The sequence below is a fragment of the Pempheris klunzingeri genome, chromosome 18 (assembly GCF_042242105.1).
Source record: "Pempheris klunzingeri isolate RE-2024b chromosome 18, fPemKlu1.hap1, whole genome shotgun sequence".
Classification (NCBI taxonomy): domain Eukaryota; kingdom Metazoa; phylum Chordata; class Actinopteri; order Acropomatiformes; family Pempheridae; genus Pempheris; species Pempheris klunzingeri.
Genome location: NC_092029.1, coordinates 19,625,886 through 19,638,579, shown reverse-complemented (window position 1 = coordinate 19,638,579; position 12,694 = coordinate 19,625,886). Strand labels below are relative to the sequence as shown.

Sequence of the window (12,694 nt, the reverse complement as noted above, 5' to 3'; positions counted from 1 at the left end):
TCTTCTGCTTAACAGCCATCAGCCAGGTTAATAGACATAAGTGTTACTAAGATCAGATTTCTGCCTACTGAGGTTCAAATAGTTTACATGCAGCTACCTATTGCTTCTACTATTGTGTAATGATGCTTAGGGTTCGATCCCCGGCTCCTATGAGTCTATGAGACCATTTACCATTTGTACTATTTAGCAGGAAGCAGGAGCAGTGCACAGCTGTAGAAAATGTGTGCTGACTTGAAGATGAAGAAAGGCAAAGTGAGCGCCCACAAACACTTCTTCTGAGCATTAATGATGTAGAAAGAGGCTGCAGGCACTCACATTGTTGCAGATGCGGCTGTCTGCCCCCGCCTCCAGCAGCAGACGTACTGTCTTCTTATGATTCAGAGCAGCTGCCATGTGTAGTGGTGTGTCCCCAGCCTGCAGACACACAGACACACACACAGGACAAAAGACACTTATGTATTCACCAGAGGCCAGTGAAATTCTGCACAGAAAACTGTGTTCAATATGGCTAGAAACTGAACTTCTTCCTCCTCAATTATACAGGTAAATGAATTTGAAAATACAAAAGACGCTTTTACAAGAAAGATCAGATTTTTGTAAACATTGCTCAAAGTAGGTTCAATCAGTTGTCTCATGCCAGAGTGGCTGATACTGACCAACAGCAGTAGATTCTTGGTAACTCCTAACCACCTGGTAACTCACCTGGTTCTTCTCTGACACCGAGCAAAAGGCTCCCAGCAGGATGCGGATCACAGCCACATGGTTGTAGCGGGCTGCCACATGTAGGCATGTATCCCCTGCCTTGAGAAATATTCAGAGAATAGGAGTTTCACAAGAATCTTGAAATCAGGCACCGAATTCCATTTAAAAGATGTGTCACAGACGAACACAGCAGAAATATAGTGCGGTGCTGTGAAATTATTTTTACAGGTTAACCAACAGTAAGCGACAGAACTGTGATGTTACTGCATTCATTTAATATGACATCATCTAATTGGCTAAATGCAAAGAATTTCTATTAGTAGACAGAAAAACAAAAGCATTCAGACTGGTTAGACTGGTTGTAAATTAATCCCTAGTTGGTAGAATACACTAACATTAAATCATATAGATTCATAAAAGCTTGCGCATAAATCTTTCTTCAGTGTTGAAACATACAATAGACAGTCGGTGACAATGTTAACAACGGTTTGCTTGCTTCAATCATTCATCATCAGCTGATTGTCTCTGTTTCGTGTAATTTTTTGGTTTTTTGTTGTTAAATCAAAAAGCAAACAGCAATTCAAGACACTCTGTGTTTTGGAGAATTAATGAATAATGAATGACAAATATTAATTACACTTTAAATCTAACAAAATATAACTAATATATTAATGAGCACTGGAAATGCTTGTTAGTGGCAGCTCTCAATCCTTTCAGACAAATGCCAAAAGTATTTTGGTATTACTACTTTAACATAACTCAAGAACTTGAGTCTGAGCATTGATCCTTCTGCCGCAAACATCAGAATTAAATATTGAAGGCTCCTCACTCAGAGTTGCACATGAGGGGAAGCTTTCAACAATCAGCTCTCAGGCTGTTACTCAACCCACCTCCTCCTGCATTTGTGTTTTGCTGTGTAACAACAGTTTCCCCGTGAGGCTGCGAATTACGTTTGAAGTGCAAATAAACCGTGCAGTGTTTCAGTTTCAGTCATAATTAAGTGACTGCTGTGCCACGTAAACAGTTCTGTGTGCAGCAGAGCACAGCAGAGAGCCGGACGTCATCCTGGGCTTCAAAGCCGCCGAATAACAAGAAAGCAGGTAAATGTGAGCAAGTGAGGAAAAAGGCAAGCTACAAGTTTGTTTTCAAAGAGCATTATACATGAAGGAAAACTTTAAATAAACGTACAGATGTACAATGAAAAAGTACCACAGAACTAACAAACATGCAAAACAAAGTTATCGCTCTGTTCGTTCTGAATATGACATCAATAATCATCGAATTATCTTAATACATTAATACATAACACATTCTTCTCACAGGCGTCAGAGCCCATGAAGATACTGGGCAGGACTGATTTTGACAAGTTGATATTTAGCGCTGTGTTAACAGGTTTATTTGGCCACTTGGGGGCAGTGCAACAAACTGCAACAAAGCCCCAACACAACATGTACAGTTGTCATGGTGAACGCAGGGGCCTTTTTCCAAATCCAGCATCAGAGGAGCAACAGTGGTGTTTCTGTCCACCTGATGAGTATTCACTCTCCTTTTAGATCTGCCATGGTAACCGCCGATTGAAAACACACGTTTGTCTCTTTAGCTGGTAAATGTTCCATTTCCTTCACTGAGCGGGGAGAGTACAGTGGGTTCATCAGAACATTTTCATTGAATACAGCTGTCTGCTGCTCACCACGTTGATGAGAGCAGTGCCAGTGATCCAAAACAGCGGATTTCAAAAGAGAAAAAGAGGCTAAAATGTTATGCTAAGTACAGCTGAGGGCATACATTCATATAGATATACAGATTCACAGGAGACAGATAGATGTCGACATATGTCACATCATTTCAGGTCCATTACCTAATCAGTGCCTAAAACCTTTGAAAGTAGTGCAACTGATGGGAAGTGTGGTCTTCATTTTGGCGACACTAACACTGAGAGAACCAGAACAGATGCCAACACTCGTCTTCATCTTGATCTCCTTTGTTTACGCCCGGAAGGCACCAATTATGTGACGATAAAGTGATAAACAGTAAAGTGACGTTTAAATGACGTTTCAAGCAGCAGCAGCAGCAGCAGCACCCACGGGAGGACCTGCTGGAGACTTACATGGTTCTTGCTGTCGGGCCTGGAGCCTCCCAGGAGCAGCACCTTGGAGCTCTGAGCATGACCGTTCTGACATGCAAGGTGGAGAGCTGTGTTTCCTGCCTGGAAACAGGAGGGAGGAGGGAGTCTCATCATTTATAGTGTTTGGATACTTAGGTGGCATCCTTCATTTGACAATCACACTACTACAGCAAACTGAAGTGAGGCAAGGAAAAGATGAGTAGATAGTGAGAGAAAAGAGCAAGTGAGGAAGGTAAAGCAAGACCAAAGGGAGATGGAGCACAGCAGAGCGATAAAAAGAAGACAAGGGAGGTGACAAGAGGAGAGGAAGAGAGAAAGGGCGAGACGAAAGAAGCAGACAAGGATGTGAGAAAGCTCGTGGCATTATTCAGAATGTTCTGTTGATGTGTGTCTATCATGGTATTTATGAGCTAGACATGGGGAAACATAAAAAGTGTTTATCCTGAATAAAACCTTGGCTTTTCTCCATTAATAGTCATTTTGTACAGCAGTAAACAACTATTACAAGCCAGTTATAGTCTGTAACAAGAATGTATATATAGTCAGCTTCACTTGTTTTAAATGTAAATTACTTACTCACTTTTACATTTATTTTTGGAATGATGATGTTTCTAAAGTAATGGATGATGATGAAATGATGACGATGATGTTTTGGCGGAGCAACTTTTCTTCGAGGTAAAGAACGAACTTTCTTGCTCGTTAAACTGAGACCATGAAACTTTTGTTGAACTGTGGACACTGCAGACTAACTGAATTGGCCTTAATTTGATTTTGGTCCTTTAAAGACATCATCATTAGACCTGACTGAGAGTGAGCGGAATGCAGCACACAACAAACATGTCTCCTGGTTTTGTTTTTGCTTTTAGTTTTTACTATTGTGGCCAAACGCATGGAAACATTGGTGCATCACATGCTAGAACCCTGTTTAACAGCAGCACAAGAGTCATAACGTGAACTGACTCCATCATATCAGTTACATAGCGATATCTCTCCATCTGTGCTGAATGGACTGAAGTAAGAAAGAATGTTTTTATTGCTTATGAATGCAACTTTTCATTTATAAGGAGAAGAATGTGTTGCTTCTACTTTCAGAAGTGACACAGTCTTGCTTTAAATGATTTGTTCTGGATAGTTTTTGCTATGTAGCACAATGGTCTAATTCTCTTTAAGATAAAGGAAGCACTAAAGAGTAATAATAATAATAATAATAATACATCTTATGACAAACACATTTAATCAGTGCTGTGGTTGAAAGTTGAGAACATCACTGGAGAATCACCCTGTTTTTAGCATGAACGTTGGCTCCAGCCTTCACCAGCAGTTTGACAGACTGACTGAAGCCATGCCAGGACACCTCATGGAGAGCTGTGTTGCCATCCTGACAGGATAGAAGACAAGAAGCCACATTAACCACAGTCATGCTGATGCATTTGACTTTATGTCAACAAGAAATCTTAGAGGTACTTCCATTCATGAAGAGTCTCTTCCTTCGTAACTCTAGATGTTAGTGAACCCATGAAGACTTACACTGGTAAACTGATGAGATTCGATTTTACTTCCACTTATTTCTACTTTACTCCTATTTATTTCTATTTTTTGAAAACTGTTCAACTTCTATCAAAGAAACTTGCACCCTGCAGATGTTTCACATAAAAAGTCACCCAATAAAGAGAGAGAGGAGAACAGCGGAGAGATGGTCCACTGAACATCAACAGCAAATTAAAACAAAAGCAGATCAGCAAACCAGGAGGTATTTTAATTACATAAGATTTTCCATACTTATAACTATATTTTAGGAATTAGGAGTAAAGGCATGTCTCTGTTTTAAATAAAGGCCTGGTTCTTTATAGGTAAATATACACTTTATTATACATTGGTAATGGCTTCATTTACACATAATGCTTTATGTGTACTTTTTCACATTTGTTTAGATTTCAGGATTGCAGTTTTTCAGCTACTGTAGATAAAAAAAAAAAAGACAAATAATATGGATTCTCCATTGATTACTCAAATATTTGGTCACTGTATATTTGCACGCATGCTAATGCAATTTCTGACTGTTATCTTGGCCAAATTAAATCACATGACAACAGAATCTTGTTATTCCTACATTCATTCTCCTCATTTTACAGACCCATGTAGGTTGGAATGTGGTAGGGAGAAAAAGAGCGACCATTCATAATAAGCCAAATGTTCAGGAGTTATGGGGAGTTAAGGGCTTTATTAAATCATACATAGTATTACCAACTGGATTATTTTTGTTCACCCATTGACACACCATTAAGTATCACTTAAAATACACTATTAATGCACTCTATTTGAGCATATAATGAGTTTTGACATATAATACAAGACAAAATGGGTAGAATTTGTGCATTTATGGTTCTAATCTTTGTGGGTCATTTCTCTCTTCACTGTGACTCTAAACACTGCCTTTCATGGTGGAATGAGACTAAGCAGATTACAGGCACACTGGTTTCTCTATGATTATCAGATGCTTTAATGCAGTCATTATGATGGCTTTGAAACTCCCCGTTCCTCTGACTGACTGTAATAGAGGTGCCATTAGCGTCTGTGTGTGTTTGAATGTCTGTGTGTCTGTATGTATGTGTTTTTTTTTTAATATGCACCTTGTCCTGTCTGTCCAGTGCACACCCTTCCTGGATGAGAGCGCCGATAACATCACTGTTTCCCACCACGGCAGCCCGCTGTAAGGCCGTCTGCTCCCCCTGCCAACACACACACGGACACAAAACACTGACCGACAATATGCAACAAGAAAACCAGCATCCATCCATAGAAAAATAATTCCAGCGTACGTAAATCTTATTGAACATGTATTATTTCCAAAAACAACTGACTTTAAAGTAAAAATAAGTCACCAAGGAGGTTCAAGATTTTCATCCATCGAAGGTGACACTCTCTTGAAGGATAGTTTTATTTCTGCTTACTTGTAGTGGAACAAACAAGGATGGATGTCTTTTGTATGTTGGTGCATGAATCTGAACTTAATTTAGCTGAATTACATTTTAATGGGATCAAAAGTAGACCTGCTCAAAAGAAATACTCCTATAAACTTTTACATAAATTGATAGCCACATCATATGTACGTGTGTACGTGTTTTGGGAAATGCACTGAATAGAAGTCACATGATTCGCATGCGTTTATTTGCTCACATTTCGCTTTTATCAACACATCAACTTGTCTATCTGGCAAGTGTAAGTGTGTACTGTACTGGTGTTTCTACTGGGTTTCGACTGGGTTATTCTTTTTTTTAAACTGCGCATGTATAAAATACAGTGCATGGGAACGTATGTAATTTCATGCCTAATATTTAGTGCAGGGCTGGAGTCAGGACATGGTTAGCCTAGCTTAGCATAAAGATGGAAGCGGTGGTAAACAGCTAACCCAGCTCTGTCCAAAGTTCAGAATTCACCTAACAATGCCCCTGAAGCTCACTAAGTGACAGGTATCATGATTTTTAATACATTTAATACAGCGCTCACCAATCAAAACTGGCAGCCTGCACTATAGCTGGAGACACTGCAGGACAGATGAATAGGCTTTGTCGTTTGCCAGGAAACTATTACTCCTCTTAAACTCTCCTTGAAATCATTAAAATTTGTGCATAGATTCAACAAATTAGATACGTAGATATGTTAGACAGATTAGTTAACTGAGCTTTAGAGGAGCAGGTAGGTGTGTCTTTGAACTTTGGACAGAGCCAGGATAGCTGTTCCCCCCTGCTTTCAGTCTTTATGCAACACTAAGCTACCAAGGTCTTGATTCCGGGTCTGTATCTTCTAATCTCATGTGTTTAGGGGACAAATGGGGCTTTCTCAACAGGAATGCAACTTTTATTAAGTCTCTAATTTTACAATTAACAACTAACGTCATCCATCCATGAGCATCATGGTGGACAGCAGATCCAAATGATAAGATAACAGAGAATTGTTGACAAGAGACTATGGAACAGGAAACCTACAACCTGTTACAGAAGGTGTGTTTTCCTCACTAAGCAGAGCAGCTACTTCACCCCATAGACAGTCAGTCAATAAGTGTTACTAAATAAAGCTAATTTAGAAAAAACTATCCCTTTAAATGTTGACAGGTTTGTAAGCTCACACCATGTATCCCCAAGCTCAGCAGAGTTATAACTGACTCAAGCAGTAATGATGTTAACATGGCCTCAATATAGCGGTTACACAAACCACAGCTCTATGAACTGCTCGTGAGTCCACAGTGGTTTGTGTAACCATATGAAAGCAATGAGTGTACAGTCCCAGGTTCAGCTCACATTTATGCTCAGCCATAAATGGAACTCCTGCACACAGAGCAGATTAGTGGTGAGTGACACATAGCTGGTTAGCTTTGACATAAAGAAAGAACAACTGGTTTCCACGAGGGATAGAAGTGAAAGAGCAGGGAAAAGAAGAGGGGAGGGTCATTCAAAGCCAGATAACAAGTGAGCTGAGCGCAGCAGCAGCAGCAGCGGTGGAGGAGTGGGCTTTGTTCAGGGAATGAAGGATGGGGGGACAGATTTCCACTGGCTCAGTAGGCGCAGGTTTGGCTAACCTCCTTCACTCTGCCTGATCCTCCAGGCTCTTTCCCAGCCCTCCTCCACTGTCTTCTCCCCTCCTCCTCCTCCTCCTCCTCCTCCTCCACTTCCTCCTCCTCCTCCTCCTCCTTCTCCTCCTCCTTCTGCTTCAGTCGGCACCTGCTGCTCCCTCCAGTCCTGGAGGATGTACTGCAGCCTGTTGCGGAGCTCAGTGACCACAGAGAAGGAATTTGGCAAAGCCAGAGATCGGGGTTATCACTATCTGCAGGAAAGGGGGACTTGCATCCTGGAGGCAAACCCACAAGTGGGCAGTCCAAAGAGTCCCATTCAAGGCCACTGGAGGTCATTAGAGTGTAGTTATCTTTGAGTTAAAAAAAACCAAAACAAGTCTACTGTTGTGGGACTGAAAAATCATTCCACGAAAAACAGAATTGAGGGCAAAACGATGTGCAATCCACTGGTAACATTCAATCAGGACTGCAGTGCAAAAGCTGGAAGTGGATGAAAAGTGGAAACATGGCCGACTCAGCTGACAGACAGATGAATTTACTCACATCGTCTTGGATGTCCAGGTCACAGCCGGCTTTGAGCAGGATACGCACAACCTCAATGTGGCCTTTGTAGGCAGCCAAATGCAAGGGGCTTCTGCCATACTGTGGACACAAAACACAAACAACTAAGCCCAGGGAGCACAACACCAAGGTACATGCATCATGAGCACACACACTCCCCACCGATGCGGACAAAGTCGAGTAAGGAAACCCACCCCTGCTGTCCCACATACAGAATCACAGTCCAGTGAGTCACATATCACTGCAGTGTAAGCAACTGTGGTCATATCTGGTGGCACGACTGAAGACAATCTGCCGCAGAGTACAATCCATCTCTGTAATGAGTCGACTGAAAACAAACAAATCCTTAATCCACGGTTAAGGAGAATAATGCATGATGTGCACAGCTGTTCATGTGAGCTGAGCAGAGGATAAACTCTGCATCCTGCCAATATAAGGATCCATGGGCGGGCTCCGATGCAAAAAGGTTACTTACTTTTGAGGTTGTTTAAAGAATCTGTTTATTATTTTCTGAAATTATATAGTCAAAGCGATTAATCAAGGAATCAAGAAAATAATCTGCAGATTATTCGATAATTAAAACATTTGTTCGTTGCAATGCTAATCCCGTCGGCCCAAAGTGCCCTCCCCAAAGAGCTGGATCAGCCAACACAGCTTCATGCAAACCATGAAAGCTTATAGAATATGTTTCCCCTACAGTTATGTGGACAAAATCAAAAATGCATTTTGAAAACTGTATACATCAAAGTAAACATACAAATCTTAAATGAGTTCATGAATGAGAGATGAAGAACTTTAAGAGATAACTGTGAAAAAATGTATACTGCAAAATTTGGAATAGACTCATTTCTATGTTTTATGTCGCTACTATACAGATTGTCTGCTTATGAAGCCCTGGCAAAGACCTACAGTGGTCAAAACCTGTCGGCTTTTTTAATGATTTAGCCACTACAATAAAGGCTTTTTATTTCTTTGTTCCTGATCGTTATATTCATACATTTGGAGTGTCTGGATTGTCTTCTTGTTTGTAGTTTCTAGTGGAAACAAAGACCATCTCTGCTAATATCATAAATACATGAATGCAAAAGATTAACCTTCATTGAAAAATGGCAGAGGCAGATCTTCACACAGAAAAAGTCATATATCCAGGGAAGTGTGATAACTGTTTAGGGCGTATTCTACGTATGTATTCTACAAGCTAAATTGATCACAAGTTGAGATGTATCCACATCTGGATGGCATGCCAGCTTGACCCTGATTGGGCTAATAAAACTAATAAGACAGTAATGAAAGTGATTTTTGTCATTTGTGTAAACTGACACTAAATCCAGCTGGAATACTACCATACTCTGCACTTAACTGTGGGGGGTAAGATGACATAAGAAATGCTGACAGCGGGAAACTCCTACTTACAGTAGCCAGGAGATATTAGTATAATACACCCTGGGAGGATTAGGTTAAAAGCTCGCAACACATCCTGACATCCTGAACATTATACCCAACGAAATGAATTGCATGAAGAAGAATGACAGAGCAGGAAGTCAGCAGGTAGGTAACGATTCAAACTTCAAACACAATATCCAGGTGATCTCTGTTAATCTATAATTATACTGAGTAAATACACTTTAATTACAGATCCAGTGTGTATTCCCACACAACAGCACAAGCCACATTACACCCCGGGTATTATCTCAGCGTTTGGAGGTTCATGCTTTGTTTGGGTGCGGCTCAGCTCTGCTCTGCATTCATGTGGTCCTCAGATTGACTTACACTCGGCCTGGCTTGGAAGGAAGCCACCAGCCAAGCTCAGGTAAACAGCGGGCCTGAGGCCAACGGGGAGCCTCTGTTGTCTCCGGACTGACTGAGGGCTGTTTGTGGTTTTTCTCTGGCGGTTCGGTGTGTCCTGTTCAAATCTTAATGCTTTGTTGGCTTACGCCCAACCTCAATTCTTTGAGATATTCTAAAACATATTCAAAGTAAATGGCATTTGACAAATGCTTGTACAGGAAGTCATGCAGTTTCCATCCCATAGTTTGTCCACCAGGGAGCAGTGACAAATGTATTTTCCATCTTTAAAATGGCCTGCTCAATACACAATTCACAATTGTTTAAAAGCCTAAACAGTTGTTTCACTTGTTGTGCCTGATTAGACGTCTTATCAGGTCTGTGTGGGTATGTGCAGACTGCTTTTTGTTGCACTTGTTAGGATGGGATAACTTGCAGCTTCAATATTCCTATTAGTAGAGTGAAACACAGCAGTGGATGTGAGCTGAACAATGTTACAGAAATTAATGCTGAGAATGAGAAGTGTTAATATGAAGTATTTACAATGGCTTTCATTTGTTTTTATTGATTCCTAGTTAGCCTCTGCAGAGGTAAACCCAGAGTGGTCAGCACAACCATCATCTCCTCACTTTCTTCTTCCACAAATGCTCTTCTTTATTGCCAGCCTTCTAAATGGTTCCATCTAACCCCCTACTTTGCCCTTCCTGTCTTCTTTTCTTTACATCTGTTTTATGTTTTCTCAGTCTCAATCCATTCATCATATTGGCCTTCCAAAACTATTCCTACAATCCTGTAGGAATAGTTCAATCCTTTTCCTGAGCAAAGGAATGTTTCATCTGAAACTCTGCCGCCTTTATCCTGGATTAAGCTTTCACGATGGCACTCTGCCAAAATACCCAAATACAGCTGGTTGAAACAAAATCATCAGAGCACGAAGCGGCGCATGTAATATTGTTGTAGCTGTTATAATATGATGCCATGGAAAATTGGTATGCAGTGCCAGAAAAGAAAATGCAAATGACATGATGCACACCAAAACATCCAGTATGGAGGAAAGTCTCTTTTCATTACAGGTATCTGATGTATAGACTATTACAAACAATCATTTAACCAATGATTTGTGCCTAAAACTTTTGCTTCTTAAAAAGTTAAACTCATTTCCTAAATCCATGAAACATGCACCACAAAGGACCTGTTGTTTTTACGTCTGGTGCAACAAACTGGGGGGGCCAGGGCCTCATCGGCAGGATTATACTGCAGACTGTCAAGATCAACGATGTGGAGATCTACCTGGCTGACCTGTGTGTGGCCTAAATAACCTTCATTTCTTCACAGTATGCAAACATAGTTCTTTCACACAGATACAGGCTGTTCACATCATTTAGATATGGACACATTAATCTTTTGCAATACAACTGGCCTGCACTAAGCCACAGAAAATCATGTTATGTTACAGGTCTGATAATATAGTAACGGCAAACAATCTATGAGAGTGATGCCACGGTTTGTTATCTGGTGATTTCATATTGTGCTACACATCTTAGTGGGACCCAAAACTGGTACACAGATATAACATCATCAAACACACATCCTAAAGTATCGGTTGGCCATCTGGCTAAGTCACAATGGCAAGGATGAGCAAGGCTAGCCATTTCCCCCTATTTCCTAGCTAATTGGCTGCTGGCTGTTGCCTCACATTTCAAAGAATGGATATAAGAGTGGTCTTTAGCTTCTGATCTAACCTAGTGCAAGAAAATATTTTCGGGTTTCTACTGCATCAGAGATTAGGCTGATCTGTCCTGATTTGGGAAGTTTACACTCCAGCAACCCCAGCAAAGTGATCCAAAACAGCATCATGTTTGCCAACCACATCAGTTAGCATTCTTATAGCACCTATAATCAACATTTTATGTTATCAAGTGAATCTGCAGGTCATTGTTTAGCTGTTAGCTGCTGTAGCCCACAACTTAACCATTTTGGTTCACTCTCACTGCTCTCACAGCTTCCAGCGTAGTTTTTGGCTGCTGCAGGCAGCTGTTTTCAGAGAAAAGCCCTAAAAACCCTACCTGCTCTGCACCAAACAGCAGACAGACACAGTTAGAAACTAGGTGGTGAGCATAGTGGAGCTTTTAGCAGCTAAGGAGCCAGATATTCAGGAGTTGGTTGAGACTAAAACAGACCTAAAAGAGTGTGTGTACTGAACTAACATTAACTGGGTGGCCAGAACATGACTCTGAATGTGTAAATAAGTGACTGTTTACTACCAAATTTCAACTAACCTAAAAGCCATATGCAAGTTGATATGTAAGTGCTTTGCTCACCATCAAACGGCAAACAAATAATCAGTTATTGCAGGTTTAAAGCCTCCTCAGCAGCACCCTCACTGAGCTTATTTGGCAATTTGACCCCCATTGGAGCGGCAGTAGCTCAGACTGTAGGGACTTGGCTTGGTAGAGGGTGACGGACCATGGCACAGAGTGTGGACTGGTAGGTGGAGGTGCCAGTTCACCTGCTGTGTTCACTGAACAACTTAAACATGAACAACTAAAAAAAATATTCAACCTCCTGTATAGAATCCCTCATAAGAGCACTTATTTGTAAATCAGGTGTCGTCTCAAAGACACCTGATGCAACTAATCAAGGGCCTCATTAGTTACATCAGGTGTGCTTGAGATAGAACACATCAAACACCTGGACTGGCTACAGGTTTGTTCACAGTGATGTTTGGCTGCATGTTAGAAATATGGGTAAAGTCAAGAGAAGTGTCCAGAAAGTTAAGAGAGGAGATCATTGCCTTTGTACAAACAAAGAAAAGAATACAAAAAGATAGCAAAGGCACAGAATGTTCCTAGAGATACCGACACAGGAGACACAACACACACTGGGAGAAAGTGGAGGCACAGCTGTGTCACAGCTGTGACAACAATGTGGCAAAATTTGAAGGAGCTATG

General features: G+C 41.0%; 1 protein-coding gene across 4 annotated transcripts in view; it reads right to left on the bottom strand.

Annotated features, from left to right (window-relative positions):
• The window catches only part of ankrd6b (ankyrin repeat domain 6b), a 39,022-nt gene that overhangs the window by 8,180 nt on the left and 18,148 nt on the right, over positions 1 to 12,694 (bottom strand). For 3 of the 4 annotated variants that reach the window (XM_070849436.1, XM_070849438.1, XM_070849437.1), the window contains exons 3-8: positions 7,941 to 8,039; positions 5,458 to 5,556; positions 4,107 to 4,205; positions 2,810 to 2,908; positions 703 to 801; positions 316 to 414 (exon numbers count right to left, since the gene is read on the bottom strand). In XM_070849436.1, coding sequence (XP_070705537.1) covers positions 316 to 414; positions 703 to 801; positions 2,810 to 2,908; positions 4,107 to 4,205; positions 5,458 to 5,556; positions 7,941 to 8,039 — 594 coding nt within the window. Of the gene's footprint in view, positions 1 to 315; positions 415 to 702; positions 802 to 2,809; positions 2,909 to 4,106; positions 4,206 to 5,457; positions 5,557 to 7,403; positions 7,774 to 7,940; positions 8,040 to 12,694 lie in introns of those variants that run through there. The other variant, XM_070849435.1, reaches the window with a different exon arrangement.